At 41.4% G+C, this 22,431-nt stretch overlaps 1 protein-coding gene across 3 annotated transcripts in view; it reads right to left on the bottom strand.

Annotated features, from left to right (window-relative positions):
- Positions 1-22,431, bottom strand: part of tafa5a (TAFA chemokine like family member 5a) — a 136,887-nt gene that overhangs the window by 36,825 nt on the left and 77,631 nt on the right. For all 3 annotated transcript variants that reach the window (XR_003933324.1, XR_003933325.1, XM_030113557.1), the window contains exon 2: positions 18,355-18,504. Coding sequence is in view for 1 of the 3 variants with exons in the window: in XM_030113557.1 (XP_029969417.1) it covers positions 18,355-18,504 (150 nt within the window). In the remaining 2 variants the exon portion in view is untranslated. The remainder of the gene's footprint in view (positions 1-18,354; positions 18,505-22,431) is intronic.

The following is a 22,431-nucleotide window of genomic DNA, read 5'->3' as shown; positions in this document are numbered from 1 at the left end:
GACCAACACATTCTTCTCCACCAAGCACTACCAAGAGCTCTACTTGAGAGAAACCACTGTCTCCAACAAGGTCCTTGAGAACACCCCTTCACTGTCCGTCACGGATGAGCTTGACGCTCCACTCACAACCGAGGAGATCAGTGAGGCTGTAGACTCCACCTCAAACGGCAAGGCTCCAGGCAGTGACAACATCCCCCCTGAAATTGTCAAAACAGTGCTGAGAGGAAGGGGCTGTGCCCCAAGGCATGCGTGAGCCAAAATTATCACCCTCTATAAAAACAAGGGGGAGCGGTGCGATTGTAGCTACCGTGGCATCTGACTCCTCTTTAACCTGGGCAAAGACCAAGGTGTGGAGAGTTCACATCAGGGATCTGCTCTTAGCTGATGATGCTGGACTTGTTGCCCACACTGAGGAAGCCCTCCAGCGTCCAGCGAGCCAACAACAGTTATATAAACTATGCCAACGAAGAACAGTCAGATTATGAGATATCTAATGTCAGATTAAGTCACAACATGAACATAGACTGAAGATTTTGGTTCTTTCATACTGTCAGTACAGATCACAGAGATCACAGAGAGAGAACTTTGCTTCTGTTGTTAAAAAAGAAAGAAAAAAAACACTAACTGGAAGAACATTATCTTTTCATAGAAACAAAGCAAGATGCACATGATTTTGTGCAACTCCTCGGACCATGAGACCCCCCCCCAAACAAAGCTACCTATTTCATTCAATATTAAAAGAAAAAAAAAGAAATATGGATTCATCTTACACAATGTTTTCCAGCTTTTAGAGGCTTTGTTCCTCTGAGTGATTGAAGCTTATTTTCAGTGAGGTGTTCACTACTCACAGCGTATCCTATTCAGCACTTTTCCTTAAAATTGTCTACTACGGTGTTCTAAAGTTATCTGACTGAAAACCATCTTGATGTTGGCATTTTTCTTCTGCATGTTTGATCATATGTGATATGCCCCTTAAATAAGCCGCAAAATATACTCCGTAGTGCTACAGGAGACGTTTCAGCATTCAGGCGGAGTCACACTGGAATACAAGGACAAGCTCTTCAGGCAGATCTTAGTGTGGAGTCGTCTTAATTAAACTGAATGCATGCTTTAAGCTAGGGTTGTTTTTTTTTTTTTTTTAAAAAAAGACTTTAATTGTGCGATGTCAGTTATAGTTTCTGAATAAAAGCCAGTTTGAAAAGATGTGGAAGACTATGCGGGACTTATTGATCGATTTTCTGATTGCACGGGGCTCAGTAGACACTCCGTGCTGTCTTGAAGCTGCTGAGGCTGAAAGCCGATCCGTGGATTTACTCTTCCATAAGGCGCGGCTGAGGCAGGGCGGTCTGACTGGAGTGTTGGTTTCCTCCTCCTTTGAAGAAACACAACGAAAACCCCGGGCACATTTCTGTGACTCGCCGAGTTAATTAACTCCTCGAAAAGCCTGCCTTACTCACTCATAACAGGTACAGAAAACAGGTGGGCTGCCCTGTTCCCAATCTATCTGTGATATTATTTCCTGTGAAGATTTGTTGGGTTAACCTTCATTTTTAATCGCTTGCTTCAATAAATTACTGTTACCCCTTAAATTTTTCATAAACCCATGTAATTACAGAAGTCTTGTGGCTTGTTATATTTAGGTGCCAGTTAATATTCCAAGGAGAATTTGTCCACTTAATAGCAATTATGGCCTTTAGTACAAGCCTTTATGATTTACGCTGTTGATTTTCTGGTCTATGGTAATTCACCAGACAAATCCAGGTGTAAAACGGTCACCGAAAGCGCGGCTGGAATCTAAACCGGTGGGACTCTGTGTCCCCAGGCCTGCAATTTCACGCGATTGGTCTTCTGAAAATCGCTTTATTCCACTAAACAAAACCAGAGCAGTTTATTTAAAGGACGATTCAAACATGAGTTCTTGAAAATCTCAGATTCTCTGCAGCCAAAAGGTTTACAGACAATTTTCAATATGACACATATAACAGCATGCAAGGGCTCCCAACTGTAATTACATATATTTATACAAAATAAAGCCGCTGAAGAATGACATTAAAGCATAATAATGCACTCAAAATGATATAATTTCCTTCTTTGAAGGAACGCTCAAGTGTACAAGTGAACATTATCATTAGTTTCACAACAACGGTCCGCCGGTCGCCACAGAACATGAAACCGGCGTTTGGCGAAAACCCATTTTGGTACACAACACATTCCAACAGCTTTGGCCTTTAAAGTGCTATATCCACAGTAAGTGCTCATACAAAGTGTTGTGCCCCTTGGGATCAAACCTCTGGCCTCAGTTTAGACTCAGAGAGATTTGCGGGGAGCAAGGTTTTGCCTGCCTGCGGGCGCAGGCGCTGCACACAATCACCCGATGTGAGGCTTTACCTCTTCCTCCTCCATCTATCAATCGGGACGTGCCCTCTGCTCCTTCAAATCAGTCAAGCTTGGTCCCATTACACTGCAGTTTATCCATTTTTTTTTTTCTTTTTTTAACTGAGACGAAAAAAAAAAAAAAGTTGCAGTTTGTTTAGTGGCCTGCGAGGAAATGTTCATAAAGTTTCGTTTGTAATCCGTAACCTCGGCTGTGGTGAATATTCTCAAATCTTTACATCTTTAATCTAGCGGCTAATTTCTTTTCCAGAGAGGATTACGCAACCATCCTCCTCTGGGGCGAGTGGTCTGAACACCCAGCTGAGTTTGTTGTAGGGAAAACCTGCAGATCCGCACGAAGTGACAAATATGCACCATTAATTTCACGCAGAATAAACAATAACAACCAGGAAAAATGTTTAACAACCAGCGCTTTGCTATGAGAAATGCGCAAATTTGTCCATCCAGTTGCCATGATGCACTAGCATGCCCTCACAGACACCCAGTTATGTGTTATCCATCCAGTCCGCTCCTCCCTGCAGCCGCCTCTCCGCTGCCTGTCGTTTGGCAAAGTGGTCAATCCGTCCTTGGATAGCCTCTCGACTGTTCTCTCTCCAGTTTGGGACGCGCTGGCTCGGCTCCACGTTTCTGTGTTCGAAGTGGTGTCAGGAGATTTTTAATCCGTGCTAACATCAGGATGGAGAACTGAGCAGAATTAATGGAATTAATCAAACACATGCAGATGGACACGGGGAATCATGTGGATTACGACACGAAGTGCGGTGCCAAACAGGAGGGACCGGATCTGGAGGCGTGCACCAAATAGTGCACCTGCTAAATAAAATCCCAAAGCAGCTCAAATTCAATAAACAAAATAAGAATTTTAGGATAATGTCTGCAAATTATGACACAGAATAAATGTTTGTTTGACTGCTACCCTTATTCACCGTGACGTTTTGATGGAGTCAAACACTGTCAGCCCTGCTTGGACAATCATCTGAGAAGTCAGTCATCTAAGAAACTTTATTAAGATTGTGCTATGGCTCACTGAAGGCGGTGGTGTATCTGTTTGCTTTAGCCAGCCTTTCTATTAAAACTAATTACCTTTTCACTCAGCAAACCTATCGAGCTGAGAGCGGAAAACATGCTGAAGGACATTACCTGCAACTCTTATTAATGTGAAAGGATTAATCAGGTTTATCAGGCAAATTGAATCCATTGACGCTTTGAAGGGCTTAACCACGACACTCGTTAGTCTCATAACTCATTCGCTCTCTGAAAACACACAAAAGCGAGTCAAAACAAAGCGCACGGGGTTAAGATAGCGCCTCCGTTGTTCAAATTGTGGCTGCTGTTTCAATACCTGGAGAAAAGGTGCTATTTTTTCCAGCATAAATAGAGCGAAGGAGCACTTGAGTAGATGGAGGAGATCGGAGGGGTTTATTTGTGTGTTAGTTAAACACACACACACATAAAAAAAAAAAGGCGATTACCATTTCACTTCAAACACAGACGTCCCTCTTCAGTGGGATTTCAAAGCCGGGTGCATAGCTCCACTGTGACTCTGTGACACCTACATGCGGTGAATTCCTCTGCGCTCGCCCTCACCTCCCGCAGCGGATTATTAATAACGAAGGACACTTTGCGACTAACTCAATCAGACGGAGTGAGCCAGGGAGGGAGGAAAGGAACGGAGAAGGGGAGAATTGAACGAGTGTCCGGGCAAGATGGCGAAAGAGCGACAGAGAGAGCGGGAGGGAGAGCACACCACATTAGTCCACGTATGATTTATTCCCCCCTCTGGGTGAAGGAGACGCCATTTGTATTCATTTGCCTTTATTTTTATCCGAGATTCATCTTGCCTTCACACATGCCTGTCACCACCACACTAATATTATTTTGGCCGTGTGATGTCCATAACTGGCTCTTATAAAAATTGGCCCCATGCGACATCAAAGGGGGCCGCAGAAGGGGAGGGGAGTGTTTCTATTTTACTCCATTCATCTGATATTACACTTTTTTTTCTTTTTTTTTCTTTTACAGGGAGCTTTAAAGATTCCTCTGGATAGAATAGCGTGGAGTGCTGGAATAATGATGTCTGTCCTACTGAGACAGAGTAACATCCACACACACTTTTTTTTTTTTTTTTTTTTATGTGCATATGCACTTAACAGAGGGCCCAGCTCTTTTCTTTTTTTTTTTTTTATTTTTTTTTTATTACCAGCAAGGTGAGCCAGTGGTGCTCCAAACCAAGGACAAAGACAACTGTGGCCATGATCCTCCTCGCGGGGCTTTGCACAGCAATTAGATGAGAGGGTGACTGTGAGTTGTGTTTCAGGACACACACACACACACACACACACACACAGGTAGTAAGCCTGGTTGGCAACATATAAGTGAATTTGCATACAAACACAATAAGGGAAACATTTATGAGCTCTCTGCTAACTGTGGTTAGCATAAAAATTGAATGAAGGCCTGGCTTATTTCAAAGCATGCGGCACAAACACAATCTATTTTTCAGTTTTACAGTAATGTGTCAGAGTATTTCTTGGCTCGGACCAGCCAGAAACCCCCAGCAGGGACACAAGGAAGGTAATGACTCCCACTAAGAAATAGTCACAAATTTTAACTCCCCTCTGAATAACGATATTGTAATTTTTATGCTTTGGCTTGTGTACAAATGAAGGCAGCAAGATATAATGTCCTAATTAGAGAGCTTTAGAGATCCTGTGAAAATTTTATATTGCGTTATTTTATTTAATATATCTAGATTAAACAGACTGTTAAAAAGTATTCTTTTTTTTTACTTAATTTAATAAAATAACTGTGCCTTTTGTGATGAAGTTCAGGTTCAGCTGTGTCATTTTTGAGATTGTCTTTTCTGTTTTGCTCGGCTTCCCCTCCTCACGTCTGATTGCTGTTCCATGAGCTGATGTGTTTCAGCTGAGTGTGAGCGTGTGATTACCTGCACCTGGTCACAGCGGTGTGTATATCGGGCTTGAGTTCTCTTTCTTCTTGTTGGTCCATCTGTGTGGGCAGTGTTGCGATCCATCTGTGTTTCTGTATTTAGACGTTCCTGCATGTCTTAATGATTCTCCCATGATCTCATGCACTAGCTTATGCAAAACTGAGGATTTTGTCGTTAAAAATGTCACAGATTTCCACTCCCTAATTCTGGTCACCTTAGCTTTACACTTTAACTTCATAAGGACCTTGTTTTATTTATTGCAGAAATCCATCAGTCACTTGTTTTTGTTTTTTTTTCTTCTCAACATTTCTGGTTAATTGTAAGAAAATTAAAGGGGCAGCTGATTACGGACGCTGGTCTAGGATGATTCACTCCACTGACTGAAGGGAAATATGACTCGCTTTAAATACTCTTTTAAATGTCACGTTGGGATTTTGAGATTTCAGAGTGATGATCAAGGTGCCACTCGGCATTAAATTGCTTTCTGTCACGACAGTTCAGTTTAGTTTATGGTAATATACACAGCAAAACATCCCAGCTCCACCTTTGACTAAAATTCACATTAAACTAAGCTAAAAGAACAATCCTAAGCTTTTACTTTTGTAACCATAACACTGAAACTGCCGGACATCTGACAACCACACTGAAGACAGGCTGGATTCTGCAGCGAACCAGCGGCCTAAATTTTCCATATTGTGCAGTTTGAACCAACGTGACTCCTTTGTTTTGATGTCTTCCACGGTGAGCGCTCGCTTTCAGCTGGTGCATCCATCCAGCCGAGTGCACCCAGCTGCACAGCAATTACAGGTGGGGTTTGGAACGGTACACAACAACGAGACGCATACATTATTAAATGAACCCATGTTCAGATGAAATTGCTAAGCCAGCCAATAAAGGTAAATTACCAAAGACAAAACGCGGCGGTGGGGAAGAGAGAGGGGGCCTGTCTGAAATTGCATTGCTTTAATGAACAACATCATTTCTGAAAATGGAGAGGAAACACAGAGTTGCACCTATCAGTGCAAGACAGAGCGGGGAGAGGAGAGAGTGAGATGGAACACAACATTGACTACCTAATTATGCATTTTATCATTTCAGTCACAATAGAGTGCCTCCCTTCTTTAGTTGCCCGGTGTACTCGTGCAGCTGTTCCTCCGCTGCTTTAATGAGGAAGATAAAGAATAATCACAGCCGCGTTATATTTACATCCGCTGACCACCAAATTGCTCCGTGCTCCGGCATATGCCACTTCCAAATCACGCAAAGGCCCACCTCTTTTTGAGCGAACACATCAGAAATACATAAAGGCCAATCAGTTCATCTCGTTTTTTGTCTATCAGTTTAGCTGCAGTGTGCTGAAAAGCAGCCAGCATTGTGGAATGATACACATGCATCTGCTTCAAGTGTGTTTGAGCTTGTTTTGACAATGGTGCATTAAAAGCTGCAACATTTGACCTCTCCTTTTTCTTCTTTCTCATCGACTTTCACCTCACGTCTCGAGCAGTCAAAGCTAGCACAGATCCCCGACTCCCACCAGAGCTGTATAAGAACGTGTTGCTGGTCCGTCACATTGTGTTCCTTACATCCAGCCATTCATCCAACAATCCATCCATACATCGGGCTGGGATCACAAGCAAATGATTCCCTCTGGCCCTCGGGGGGAAAAGGAAAAAAAAAAAAAAAAAAAAAGACGTCTATGAAGTAACTGAAATCACAAGGTTGAGGAGGAAGCAAGATGAGTGGGTGCTGGAGAACGGAGGAGATGTACACTACAGGGTTTTGACACCCATCATATGGAATCAGCACCTCGTGAGTAATGGGGGTTAAAAAGGGAGAAGTGCCTTCTCTCTCAGTGCCAGATGGGCTCATGTGTGTTGGATCGGAGCTGTGTGCGAGCAAGCGAGTGAATGAGTGAGTGAACACTTGCAGCCCCTCTTGGCAGTCCGCTCCGTCAACAGCAAGGCAAAAAAAAAAAAAAAAGGCATGGGGGGGGCATCTGATGAGGCCCACCTCATCAGAGCTTCCATCAGGAGCTGGCAGTAAAAATCTGCTTTGCAATACAAGCGAACATGTTTCACAGAGGTTGTCACAGGCCGACATTTAGACAAATACAGCAAATTACTGAAGAACAAGCTGTCTTTTCACATATCGCATCGCAGTGCTTTTTGCCAGGAGCGGGAAAAAATTTTTACATCTGTGTATGGTCCTGAGAGATTGCAGAATTTCCTGTCGTTATGTCTGCAATGCTTGTAGATGAGTGACTTCATTATTTTTCCTGAGGTGATCTGAAGGAAATATTTGTAAAATTATGTACCGAACACCAAATGTTGGAACGCTCAAAAGAATAAAGCATTTTCTTGTCGTTCATGTCAACATTGTTTCATTTTATGCATATCTTTGAGAGATTTTTGCCTTTGGTTTTTATTCATTTTATCCTTACATTTGGATGCAACATGATCATGATTCAAAGCTTCTAAGTGGAGCAGTGGTTTGCATCGTCTCCTCACAACAACTGATATTCTCCCACAATCCAGACACGTTTGTTGACTTCCTGTTTTCACCCAACACTGGATTAGATTAGAATTTAGAAATAAGCATTATGGAAAGCTGTGAAAACACGTGTCTTAGTGAAACAAAGCCATATCACAGATGGACACTGATGATTATTCAGTGTCGATGTTTCAGTAGAAGTTAAGACGATACCCTGTCTGTGCGACACTTTGTGGATGGAGACGGCGAGAGCAAGGACATCAAGGCTGCGGGAAGATACTGTATGCACAGCCAAAGGGTCGCATTTACTGCATGTCACACATGAAGATACAACAGGCGGGGGAAAAAAAAAAAAATGACAGCAGAAAATGTTTAAAAAGGAAGGCATTGCTCTTCTTATGTATTCATCTATGCTGATTTATGTGCCTACTTTTATGTATAATATATTGCATGTGATGTTACTCCGCATTAAGTGCGTGTTCCAAGGCGTGGTAAACCACAGAGTAGGAGTGAGTGACAGCGCACGCCGAGCCACGTTAGGTCTGGAAGATTTATAAGGCCGAGATGTTGGGATGACTGTGATGGGCTTAGCGAGTGATTGGTGCGCTGGCCTTGCTGAGAATCTCGCTTTATGAAGAGCTCGGTAATACTTCAACACGAGAGCCCCGATGGCTCATTTGAAAGCCAGACAGAGCACATGAAGCCAATCTACTGAGCCAACATCTCTCTTCATGAACACTTAGTGCAGAGTTGATCTTCAGCTGAACGATCAGTGCAGAACTTGGCAAAAAAATTATTTGTAATATTTTTTTTTTTTTCCTTTCCTCCTCCAACAAGCTGAGCTCAATTATCGTGACTCACTGTTGCTTGTGTAACGGCATATTTATGCATCCGAGCAAAAGGAGAGTATGAGAAGAGGAAAAAAACATTCCTGAAATCTTGAGTAGTATATTAAATCCTTTAGAATTACTTTCAAAAATATTTAGTAAATATACATTTTTGGATTTTTTATTTATTTATTTATTTTTTGCTGAAACTTTAGTGAAATTTATTCAACAGTGTCTCAATGGTGTCTGGTCACTTTAATAGATCCAATTGTTAGAGTACCAGTCTGATATGGAGAATTCACTGTTATTCTAAAGAGACGGAGTCAGGATTAAAAAAGCCCAGTGTTTTCACTTGAACTTGACGAATAAAAAAATTACCGCCTTAAAGATTGTTGGAAAAGTCTGTAGAAACCAGGTGGAGTTTGAAGAAATAGTCTAAATGAAAAAAGTATGAGTCTTTTAAAAGAACCTGTGTCTAATTTTAGGAGTCCAGGTGACGCCTGGAGTCCAGTTTAAAGGGCAGGTGTGGTATAATAAGTCATATGTCATATGTCGAGTGCTGGAGGAGCTTTAAGAGTCTGTGCCTACTTTGAGTCCAGCTATAATGTAAAGAGATCAATTTTTTTCTTGGACAGGACATTAATGGGTTAATGTGACTGTTTTCCATTAAATCTGTTCAGTTTATGCTTATCAGGCACTTTTCAAGGCAAATTTAGTGCCCTCTTTTTCATTCGACCTGGATTAATTATAACAAACACCAAGCACTAGATGCACAACAATAGGGCATCAATAACATCCCGACGTTATCAACATCTCAGAACCTTGGAACACCTGGGTCCACTTCATCACACTGCGACCGCAGATTTATGAATGGGAGCGTGCAGCGGGCTGCGGGCAGGAGGGAAACGTGGATAATGCAGCTTCATTAGCAGAGGGAGCATAACCGCTTGCCTGAATGCATTATGGCAGCTGAATGAGTTACATCATCTGGGATATTAAATATTTACATTCGATGTATGCATCCAGTGGGCTACTTATGCACGTTCGGCTGCGCTAAGATCCATCATTTGGACGGCGAGTAGGGCTGAAAGAAAAAAAAAAAAAGACGTGACAGCAATCTGCTTTTGCTAAAACCAATGGCGGGCATCAACGTAAGACATGATGGAAGAGTCATTTAGAGTGTGTGCTGGGAAGGTGGCAGCAATTCTCTGGTTTACATGATGCTAATTTCAACTGTGTATGCTCGTGGTTTTCCAAAAGTGCCTTTTACAAGCACCATAATCACTCTTACACTTACGGATTTACAATATTATATTTCTGTATAATTAAGAGATCAATCCTCCACTTTGTTCAACACGATTTCTCCAAAAATTAAAGGAAAGAAAGTCATTCCCCTGTCACAGAGTCCCAAAGGACACCTGTTTTTCACATTAAACATCATTTAATAGAAATAATAAACTAAATTTTGTCTGAATGACTCTTTAATTGAGAAATTCAACAGGAAGGAACCTACAAAGAAACACAACACAAGGTTAATGAATGAAAACTTACTGTAACCCTCACACCGAATAAAAAAGCCAGAGCGCCACGCTCCGCATTTATTTTTATGCTAATGTATGCCACTCGTCAGCCTTTCCACCCTCTGGGAAAAACACAAGCATTCTTTGTATTATATTCCTGCTTTGTCATTGCAGCAAAAACACGAAGCGGCTCAGTATTTGTGTGCGTGTAAACTCACAAAGAAGTTGTTTTGATACCAGTCGCTCTGGAGGGAGAGCTCCTCAGTAATGTTTTCCCAAAAAAAAACTCTTGAGTGCCCAGAAAGATGGGGAGGGGGATGGAAAAGGAACAGGAAGAATGTTTAAAAAAAACAAAAAAAGAAAAAAAAAAAAGGCAGAGGATGCTCATTTGGGACTTTTCATTCTCATTCTCTATCATACCCTGAAAAACCGATGGCTTGACAGTTGGAGCATGTTTGAGAAGTGTGTGGGGAGGGAAAAAAGTCACTGTGTCTAACCCTCCCTCAACACCTTCAGTGCAGGATTTCTTCAGGATTCTGTCTTTTTTTAAAACGGCAGCGAAGAAAACGATACTAAAATACTTGTTTATGCCTCAACATCTCATTATTTTCATTGAGAGCTCCTTCAAAATCTCATGTTACCGACAGTTATTGAGCAAAAACGTGAACATATGGGGAATCTAATGAAAAATTAAAAAGACTCAGGCTTCTAAATGATGCAACATAACTTCAGTTCTGGCAGTTTTTAAACTTTTGATTAAAATCTGGGATGGAAGAGTGAGATATCTGTATATCACTGCCCAGGAGCTTGGTGGGACCGGTCTTCAATTCATTCTAACTTTTTAATCTAGAATCTAATTCAAAAGGGGAATATAAAATGGATTTCCTTCAATCGAACACAATAATGTTTAGTATCAAAGTGCCCCATCAGCACAGTATATAAAACTGTAGCAGCAGATGGAACGTTTTATGCTTTTGCGTTCAGTACGAACCTGAAATCAATCACCAAGCGGCTATTTTTTTTTATGCGTTTGTCTTATTTTTCTTATGTGTGATTGTGTCTTTTGTGTTGTGCTTTATCCATCTTTCACCATATAAGTGCAGTTATTTCAGCTGAGGCTGTTTGGTGAAAGCATTACTCAAAATTACAGGCTCCGAAATGCTGATGGATGCTTCAGAATGGACTCACACCTCAAGTAATACAGCACAGATAATGGCTCTATATACAGCCAAACACTGGCAAAATGAAAAAATTAGACTATTTCGATGCAGAAACCCAAGCGCACACACACGATAGCAACTTTTTGAGGAAAGGGATCACGGAAGAGGCACTTATTACTATATTTAATTTTCAAAAACACCGAATAATGACTGGGTAACCTCTGCTATGAAAAGCATGCATGCTCAGTTATGTCACTTTGGGTCAGGTGCGTCAAACACATTTTAATACATTGAATTGGTTCCTTGTGGTACAAAATACATTGTAATGTCCAAAAACTTTGATTAAAGCATTATGCACGTTTTTCCAAAGAGAAATTGACAAGTTTGATATCTTTAGACTACATCCGTAGTCTCCATCTGCCTCCATCCCCTCCCTTCAGACAGGTCCACAGTCTGCGGTCAGCAGCCTTCGCTGTGTGCAACACTTGCACGTTATGTGCGGAAACAGACAATAGACGAAAGCAGTAACATTACATATTCACCGCTGGACCCGCCTTTTCGAGCCCCGCTCCCCCCGGACGGCGCTGCAGCAGCGGCTAGCTTGCTAACTGGCTACCGGAGAAGACATATGACATGTTTTCCCAACAGACAGCGGCCCCCTCCTTTCCTCCGTGGATCAAATCAAAGCAGTGGGCTGATGCAGTGTGATTGGAGCTCTGGTCCTGTCAAATAGCCCAGAGACTGGGCCTGACGCATACTGTTGTCTCTATCACTGCCTGATTCACCAGAACAATTCCTCATATGCAAGATACCCAGGGACAAGCGTCGAGCAGGGAGAGAGTCATTTTTATAGTTTTATTGTAAATGACAAAGCAGATTATGTCCAAGGGATCTTGCATACTTACAGTCTGCCATCTATGAATTTATAAAAGTAAAATGCACAAGTCTTAAGTGTCATTATGACAAACAAAATCTTACTGATATCGTTTGTGTACAAATTTCATTTTAATTCCCTTTCAAACTGTAGTTTAAATATTATTTCTTCAAAAGAAGCACTCCATGAGGGCATTTCCAAATTATTTATAGCCTGAAAACCTTGTCCTTTTAACCCCTTATTTTAAAAGACAAGGTTTTAAAACAGATATTGCTGTATATTCAACCATAATCCTTCACAAGTCTATACATCTTTAAAGACTAAATTAAAATCAAGCTGCTGTAAACCAGTGAATTATCTCTTGCCTTGTTCAGGCTGTCTTCATTTTAGTCTTTAGTTTTTAAGTTTTATTTTATCTACTCGAATCTGGTATAGTAAGTTCACGCACAGTGTGTGAATGACATTTTCACACAAATAGTGTGTAAATGATCTACTCAGAATTGCATCACGAGTGACTTCACAATGCAAACAGGAGTACAGAAATGAAGACTTTTTACGCGTTAGGCCATACTCGAGAACGATGGGCTGAAAACTGCATCACTTCTGCGTTAGTTTCCTTGAGTTGGGTATAAAGACAGTGGAAGAAAATGAAAATGCAATATGTAATTCTATTATGCAGTGCTTAAGCCATATGCAGGAAACCGAGAGAAACAACAGATTCAGAAAAGACTGAAGATCGAAGACAGAAAATGTCTAATAATAAAATCTGCAAATAAAAGCCGTGGGGAGTCAGATGAGGAAATACCTGCAACAGCAGCATCACTGCTGAAGGCAGAGCTCATCTGTATTAAAAAAAACAAATAGTGAAGTTTCCAGCTGCGTGACCACACCATAGAAACAACAGTCTAAAATTATGTCTCACTAAACACTAAGCCAGCAGAGGCTTAATTACATATCACAGCAATCGGCATTGTAATTGATTTAGAAAAACATAGTTTTCCTTCCAAAGTCTATGTACAACAAAATGTCTTTAAATAGCCTCTACATATTTAGCTGCATCTTGGCAACGACAACTTTAAAACATTGTCAATACTTTTAATTCTCTACAGTCTCCTAATGCACAAATGTGTGGTTAGTTGAATTTTACAAACTGCATCTACACTTAGCGGTTCTGTAGCATGAGAATCACGGTGACTGAAAATCAACTCAGCTTATGTCAGACTTCAAACCAGAAGCTCATTTAGTAAAATCACTTCCAACTTCAGTCATATTGAGATTTCACGACTAAAAATGAAAACTTGAGGATGTTTACGCAACTAAAGAATGTACTACATTTTAGAGGCAAATCATTTTGTGCCTGAGATGCTATACTTCAAAAAATTTGATTGGAATTTTCAAGACGTTGCAGAAATTGAAGTAGTCAAGTAAAGAACAAACACTCCAGTCATAGTGAGTCCCTCAAAACTACAGACCTGTGAGGCAATGGCAGCTTCTCAGCAGAAGGACACCAAACAAAGAGATTCTCCTCAGGCGGAGACTCCCTGCAGAGCCAGAACCGCTCTGACCCACAACAAGCTTCTTCAAATCTCTGACACTGGCTTCTCTCTGTAGCTCTGCCACTGCTGCAGCCAGCACCAGTTCCCCTCTAATAGTCTCTTTTTGGCCTCCTAATGAGACTCCGGATCAGGTCTCTTAAAAGTCATCAAGCACAGATGTAAAAGACGCTCAGGGGCATGAAACTGCAGCGATGGTAGCATGTACTTATGTTATACTGGGGTGCGAGGCAGGCCTTATGCAGATAGAGCCGTCGGACATGAGGTAGATGAAAGGGAGTACTGAGGAAATAGTATCAAATGTATCGAGTGGAAAGGCCAAAGAAAGATAGTATTTGATGCAAGAGAGATGCAATTCAGAAGGGTTTTGTTGTTCTCTTTTCCAATCTCGTCCCCCTTTGGGATAGTGGAAACATTATCATGTTGCAGAAAGCAGCTGGAAGACGGGAAACGTGCAGCAGCAGAAGAAGGTGTCTACTCAGGATCAACGCTGCTACAGCACTTCGTCCGTTTCCATTACCAGGTACAGTCCCGGCAGCTCCGCGCCGCTGTTGACGGAGCGACGGCTTATCCCGTATGCACAGGATGACCGATGAGAACGGAGCCCGAAGCATGAAGGACGCACGCCGTGTCAGCCAAGGCAAAGGCGTATTACAACAGAGAGCGGACCTCAAGGACTCCAGTAGATTAAAACTGATTGAAATCCCATTTGTGGCATTTGAGGTCTTTTCTGTCAGCTCTCCCCAGCCCTCTCTCCTCTACATCTCCCTCTCTTTTTCTCTCCCTCTCTCCCTTTTTTAATGTTCCCAGAGTGAGCAAAGTCTGAGTCTGAATAAACAAATAAAATTGCATTTGTGGAGACAAGGATCTCAAATTTGCATGTCAATAATATCAAGCTGTGGGATTCCGTAATAAGAGCAGCAATAAAGGCATGCAAGTGTTTGTGGTGTGACTTTTTTATGTTTATCGTTTCTTTTTTTAATATATATATATATATATATATATATATATATATGAAGGAAACCGACAATGTGGAAGGAAATGGTAAAATTAAAGTCTGATAAATAACATGTGTTTACAGAAATGTGTCTGCAGACGTACATGCCTGGCAAAAGCTGGATATTGACGATTTACGGACTTGAAAAAGTTATTAAAAAACATGTAATATGAATATATAAGAGCGATCAATCATCTGTAAATGTAGACATCTTATTGAACAATTTGAAAGAAAATCTAGAGGCACAAGAGATGTTGCACATATTTTCAGTAGTCACAATGTCCTTTGCCATGGACCAGACCAATAATAACCTAGATTTTAACAGAGTTTATTTATTGTGACACAGAGTATGCATGATGGTATGTGATATCTATATTTTCACAAAACCAAACAGTCTTTAAAATTACTAAAATCTCAACATAAAGTTAATTTTAATGACACATTTCGGTGCAAAACAAAACAAAGTGAAATGTCTAAAAAAAAAATACTCCTGTGGCTGTTGCATCATGGGTGTTTTGAGAAACTCAATCTGACTGCATGGCTTTGAGGCTAGTTTGATGGCGACAAGGTGGCCTTAATGGCAGCATCACTTCCTGAAATAGCAGATTTAAAGTCTGACATTATTTATTTTTGCATTATGCAGTCTCATCAGCGTGCAATCTGTATAACAATGCTGTATTGCAGGTTTCAGAAGCCTATCACCCGGAGACTAGTTAACAAAATAATTCTGGATGAACTTAGGAAGTTTTACGTTCAAAGTCATCAAAATAGTTGACCATATATAGTCGATACAGTCCATTAATTTGAAGAATTTTAAGTATCTAAATAAGCATAGCATTCTGCAGAATAACCCTCAGGACTAAATTCAAAGCAATCAGTCAACTAACTTAGATTACATATATCTTGACATTTATATGATTAAGATCTATATTTGGAAATGGCCTTATGAATTTTAACCATGTGAAATCCACCAGTGCTGCGACGTGACGCCCACACTGTCAAACACAGGATTTCACAGGCGATTAAGTAGGAGTCTATTTTCAACTTACAGTGTCTTCCTGATAAAACCACCTCGCACGACACCTTTTCTCATCTAATATTTATGCCCAGGTTTTTATTTCCATACCTTTTTTTTTGTTGACCTCTGAGTACATTGTATTTATTTTTAATGCACTTGGAACACAATTTGCTCAGTAAACTTCACTCGACTTAAAGACATGGTATTTTATTGTGTGTGTCTGTGTGTGTGTGTGTGTGTGTGAGTGTGTCCTTTTTTTCTTTCTCTGGGCTCAATGTTTGCACTGGAAACCTCTACGCCTGGCTTCGTGCACTGGCCTCTTAAAGCCAGCTGATAAGATTAAGCTCTCCTCAAAATCGAGGAGTATCCGGCCTACACAAAATGCCACAGTGTGCACAGCGGAGTCCATTTTGTGACAAATACCTCCTGATACCATCTAGATGCTGCGGATTTATGAACCATGCATACCACTTATTCACGAGGTGAGGCGGAGTGACTGCACGATGCAGGCGGTCATGTCTACAAGATCAGATTTTCCTTTATAAGGACTCGGAGTTCTCCACGTGAAGCAGTTTAGCATCACCTCCAGAATGATTTTGGAGAAAGGTCAACTCTCCAATGTCACATTCGCCTCCGTCCGCCTGCACAAGCCGGTGTAAGCCTCGGCGCATTCATACGGAGCACAAAAAGCCGTCCCCTGTATACGGTCAGCAGGTGAATCCAGTCAAACCGAGCACTGAGGATACACAGACCCTCCAATCACAGTCACAGCTGTGAAGACACAGCTGAATAAGAGGCAAAACAAGACATCCAAGAAGCTACAGTTCACTGCAGGTCTTTTTTTTTTTTTTTTTTGATAATAGAGCCGTGTGTTCTGTCTTCACCTGCGTGCACACCCTTCCCTCGCTCCGCGGGCAGAGGCCACATCGTGGGAGACAGAGTGGCTCATGAGGCAGTGACAGGCGCTTTAAGAGGCTTCTGATGAAGATGTTCCAAAGATAAGAGACGGCTGTGAGTCCTTATCAGATATCTGGGAATTATTTGATCTGTCATGGGGTCGAAGAGGCACCTAAAGAAAGAACTCACATGAGAGCAAGTTGCCTTTGCAATAGATGTGTTTGAGGACACAGTAGTAAAAAAGTAATGACTATATTTCAGGTAGAGCCACAGAATTGTTTCCCTCATGTCAATAATTCATGAATTTGTCTGATATAATTGGTAATGTAGGACATTAAAATACAACTTGCCTCAAAGAACCCGGACAAATTCTCTCACGATCCATGAAATCATTGATTTATTGGTGAGTCTACCAGACCTGAGTGGGTGAGGGTTACTTGTTATACAAGTAGTTGATTCTCCCCAGATTAAAAAAGTAAGCGTGTATTGACTTTACATTTACACTTATTTCTCTGCACACTGGAGCCACGTGGTGCAGCGGCAACACTTTGCATGATTTCATCTGGATTCTCTCCAGGTTTTTTAGAGATGGATTAAACGCAGAGCACTGTAGCACTTATGTTTAGATAAAGATGCATTTAGTGTCACGTATCAGAATTTCACTGTTGTGAGAAAGTTGCACGTTTAGCCCCTTGAGCAGTTTAATGTGTTTCATCAAGTATTTTGTTTTTTAAATCGCTGACCTGACACCAATTTAAATAGTTCTGGGCAAAAAAAGCATTATTCAAAAGTGGTACCCTAACTTTATAATTGAAGTATATACATTTAAGTATATAAATGTTATAAAATACACACACACACACACACACACACACACACACACACACACACACACATATATATATATATATATATAGAATTCAATATGTATCACATTATAGTCTTGTTCCGCTCATGAATTGTCTCAAAAATTGTCTGAATGAAAATGCTTTAAGGCCAAAATTGAGAAATTTGTCTTTAAAAAACAAAAACAAAGAATAAGATAAATGATATTCATATTTATGCCAATCTGGCAGAATCATTTTGCTTTCAAATACATTTAGATGATTTAGATGTTTTAGTAATTTATTTCTGTCAACATGACCAACTGAAATCAGATCAGTATTATCAGTAAATGTTAATTCAAAGCCCTCTAACTACTTTGAAACATGCTCTATTACACAAATAGTCTCACTATTCCATGAAATATAAGCCTGTTTTTTAAGAGGGGGGGATTTACAATCCCCCCTGTGGCTGCTCTTTAAAATGATTCCCCGGTAAATAGATTTGGTGCAGGTTTTACTAGCATAAAGACAGCTCAGCGATCCACTTTGCTCCACATTGTATGTTTATCCACCTTAAGCCTCGACTACCAAAAAAAAAAAAAAGAGGGTGAAACCCGAGCTGCCCTGAGAATGCGGATGCTGTTTCACGCTTGGATATGGCTTAATTTTCCATTAATGTTTTAAAACGTGCTGCAAGGCCAACGCAGTCGAAGACAGTCGAGCAGGCCTCGGGAACAACATGGTCACGTTGGAGCAGTTTTCCACTGAAGTGGCCGCTTAAAGGAAAGCAAAGCTAATCCAGGATCTCCCCTGACCCTCCTCCTCCACCTCCTCCTCCTCCTCCTCTTACCGTCCACACAGGCGGGTCTGGCTCTTGTAGTTCCAGCGATCTGGCCCTTCTTACAGGCGCAGCGGGCCGTCTGCCTGGCGATGGTCCGCCGTGGTTGGCTGCTGTCCCTGTCCAGCGTCACAATCTCACATGTCCCCGCTGCCAGCTGGCCTGGAGATGACATTGCACCACAGGACGCGAGGTCAGAGGGATGAAATCATAAACAGGGCAAAATAATGTAGTCTGTCTCATCTGTTAAATCTGTGCCCGATCATATGTTCAGTGGTATGGCACTCAGTCGGCACGGCTTTGGCATTATCAAGTTTGAAGCGTTCAGTCAACATGGGTTATGGATTTATGTAAACAACATGATGCATACGCAAACACACGGTAAGGTCATTTAATCTGAGAGAGATGGTAGAAAACTGCAAGATTGTGAGAAATGTGTATTTTTTTCCTCTTCAATGATCAGGTTAGAGATGTGAAACAGGCCAAAAAAAAGGTCGATTTTGCTGACTTAACATTAGTCATTCACGGAACATGAAATTTTGGTCATTTGTAGCAGCGGGAAAGGTAAGTTAATGGTTTGCAAATCCTGTGATCCTCTGTCCGGACTGGCTCCAGTGAAGGACAAGAGCAGACAGAGGAACACACACTTCAACTGCAGAGGTGACGACATGAGTCAAGAGACTTTAAAAAGACAATAGCCAAGGAATTACTTTTAAATTTCAGCTACCTAAAGACTACCCACGAGCCATTTCCCATTAAGTTCCACATCCAATCAGCACACCTCTTTGTAGGTAATGTACCCATTACCCATGAATGGAATGCATGAATACTGATGAACTTTGTAATTGCTGCCAAGTCTCGCCATCAGACACACAGAGAGACGTATACATGTCCCTCCATGTATTCAATCAGGTGACCTTTGCCCTTGTTGCTGGGCCCTTGCTGCTCGCAAATTAACCTTTGTCTGTGTGTGGAGGCCCTCGGGTGCCATCCTGGAGAGGCTTATCAGGACCTAATTGTGATTGGCAAGAGGATGGAAGTTGTGATTAAATCTGGACTGGAGTCCCGAACACTTGGGTGGCCAGCTTAATGAACTGAGCTGTGAGGGGTCACACCTGGGGTAATGGGGATCTATCACGACTCATCCGCACACGGTATCCGCGGCGGCTGTGGGTAAAGACAGATAGAATATCCGGTAGCATCATGTATTTGGTTTGAATGATCCCTTTTCAGATGTTATTCTAATCGAACGTATCCCCCTTTCATTACATTTGTACAGTTTAGGCCTTCCTTTTTCCACATATATGTATTTTCTCTGTAGTAATAGTTCAGGAAAGCTTTGCATTTTGAAAGCAATGTCTGTTTGCAAAAAAAAAAAACGACAAATACACAGACGCTCATATGGACAGAGGACCAAGTTGGATTGACTTTATGGATGATTTTCAACTACAAAACTACTAAAACCCAAGAGAATATGAACGTGGAAGGTCACCGGTGTTAGACTGTCCATTTACAGATGAACCAGTTACCATTTTCAAAAAGGTCAAACTTGGGACCCACTCTTCAAAATTTTCCCAACAATTCCTAACAATGTTCAATGAAAATCACAGTGTCGAGTTTTGGTGTTCAGTAAATCATACACTGACAGATGTGTTCCCAAAATGAACCCAACGTCCTTTATAGATAATTGAGCTTACTTGTTTTGGTTTGGGGCATTTTTATCTGCAGTAACCTGTGCAGATCCTCAGAAAATACCTCCTGACACCTTTATTGCAGCAATAGAGCAAAATCCCTGTCACAAGAACTGCGTCCGTCACAAAATGTATTGACTATGTGTTCAACACGAACACAACAAAGTGCTTCTGCAACTACCTCAAAAACGGCCGTGAAAAATACCAGTAAGGAAATAGAATATGAGCAATCGACTGTGCTTGGAGAACCTGTTTGGACGAGCCAAGGATTCACCTGATCACAGCACCTGATGGTTTATTTATCCTGAGAAATGAGAGCTCAGCTGCAGCTGTACAGTTTAGAAGTGAATTCATGCAGGCAGATATCACACATAAGTGGCATGCAGTTGGTGTGCGCCTACAAATACAGCTCTCCTTGGAAAATGGGTGAAGTGATTAGAGATTTGCAGATAGCAGGTGACTCAAAGTGGGATGCGCGAAAGTGCATGCCAACAAAATCCAATCTCTGTCTTGTGCGCTCGAGAGATCAGGAATTCCTCTCCCACATAGACACACACACACACACGTACAAACACACCCTTTCTCTTTCCTCCTTTATGTCTTTTCATTTAACTCCCTCCTCCCTCTCACAACGCTTCTGTCTTCTGTGGCTGATGCCGGATAATGACTTGTCATGTAAGCTCCCGCATGTGTATCTGACTCCATCTGCATTCGGCTCCTCGCCGCCTTCTTCCTGCTTCCTCTTTTGGAAGTCTTCCATTGTGAGAGGCCGGACAGACTGTTTGGATGTCTTATGTAATCTCGCAAGGCGCTGCGGCGCCGCCGCGCCACGAGTGGAGTCGGAAAGTTCAAAGAGTGCGGCTGATTTGACACTGCGATTCTCTGTTGTTCTTCTAGCCCGAGTCGATGGAGCTCATTAATAGACGACATTTCATCAAACGCGTAGCTGCCAGGAAACTGAATTAATTTCTTCATCTTATTGGCTTGCAATGTAAAGTATGCTGCCTTGTATATACTCAGCTGACTTTTACAGGCAAGATATAGAATCCTGTCATTTTATAATCAGTGTAAAAGAATAATAAAACAATGGTTAATGGACTGGCATTGACGGCATGTATAAGTCATCCCTGGGAACTTATAAAGGATTGATAAAACGTCATAACAAAATAAATAACACACGTTTTCATTGAAAAACAAAAGAAAAAAGAAATTCAGGTCATTTACAAATAAAAAGATTTCAGCTACTTCCTGAAACCAAATAAACCAATGTATTAAACGTTTGTCAAATAGAAAGACTTAAGTAAAAAGTGATCAAGTGTTTTCGTCAATCCACAGACTGACTATACTGTTTAAAAAAAGAACCTAATGCCATGTTTGTGTCACTATAAATATCCTCAGCAACGACTTGTCTTAAACTTTGTCTCATATTTTTCAATTTCGCTGATTTACAGACAAGAAGAACATATTGTGCCTTTACCATGTTTAATATTCAGGGTGTAAATCTTGAGAAATCAGTCTGTGGGGGAAATGCCAAAAAAATTGGGATTTTAAATGAGACGGCTGCAGCTCGCAGCACTTTAGGTGTTTGCGGTTTTTCTCAAATAAACGAGAGAACTTGAGGACGAGCCGGTCTCGGTCCCCCAGTAATGTGGGAGTTGACTTCATTGCTTCCTTACTAAAACAAATTGCTCCAAGCTTCCCTGTGGCTCAGCCTCCAGAGCATCGTGCCAAGGATAGCGTGTACATTGGCACTGTGAAACGCAGAAACACTAAGCAAACACAGCCCAAAAAGAAAGAAAAAAAGCCTGAATTGAACCACATCTCTTCTACACAAGACAGTGTTCTTCCTTCTATTGGCCTGGAGGGATCAGCAGAAAAGGTTTGAAAATATTGCAGCTCCAATAAGGCAGTTTTCAGACGGCATGGTACAGAATTTGGTGCGAAACGCATCTGCATTCCCGCCCTTCAAATATGAGTGTGTGATATATATCATTAACAATTTTTTAACACATGCAAAGATGCAAGTCCAATCTCTCTCCACAGTGATCCCGTGAAGAAATTGGACCATGAAGAGAAGAAACAGTAATCCTGTTTTCTGGAATAGCCTCATGAATAGTGGGGAAAAATCCGAAACTGGCAGGAGTCCTCAGAAACTAACCCAACGCTTGTACCAGTAGTGCTATGATTTATTATCACCCTTATCGGCTTCTGTTGTTGAGCAGTTGTCAGCTTGGCCAGCCAAATGGCTGATTAAAATGTATGTGTGGCCACCCTAGAGTGAAATGAAAGCTCCGACTGTGGCAGAAGATGGATTCATGTGGCAGAATGTATGGCGTAATACAACGTAATGGTATTGACATGCTCCCGTGCCTTATTATTTCTCCTCCAGCTCCTCAGC

This window comes from Salarias fasciatus, chromosome 17 (assembly GCF_902148845.1).
Source record: "Salarias fasciatus chromosome 17, fSalaFa1.1, whole genome shotgun sequence".
NCBI classification, from domain to species: Eukaryota; Metazoa; Chordata; class Actinopteri; order Blenniiformes; family Blenniidae; genus Salarias; species Salarias fasciatus.
This window is presented reverse-complemented; position numbering and strand designations above follow the sequence as displayed.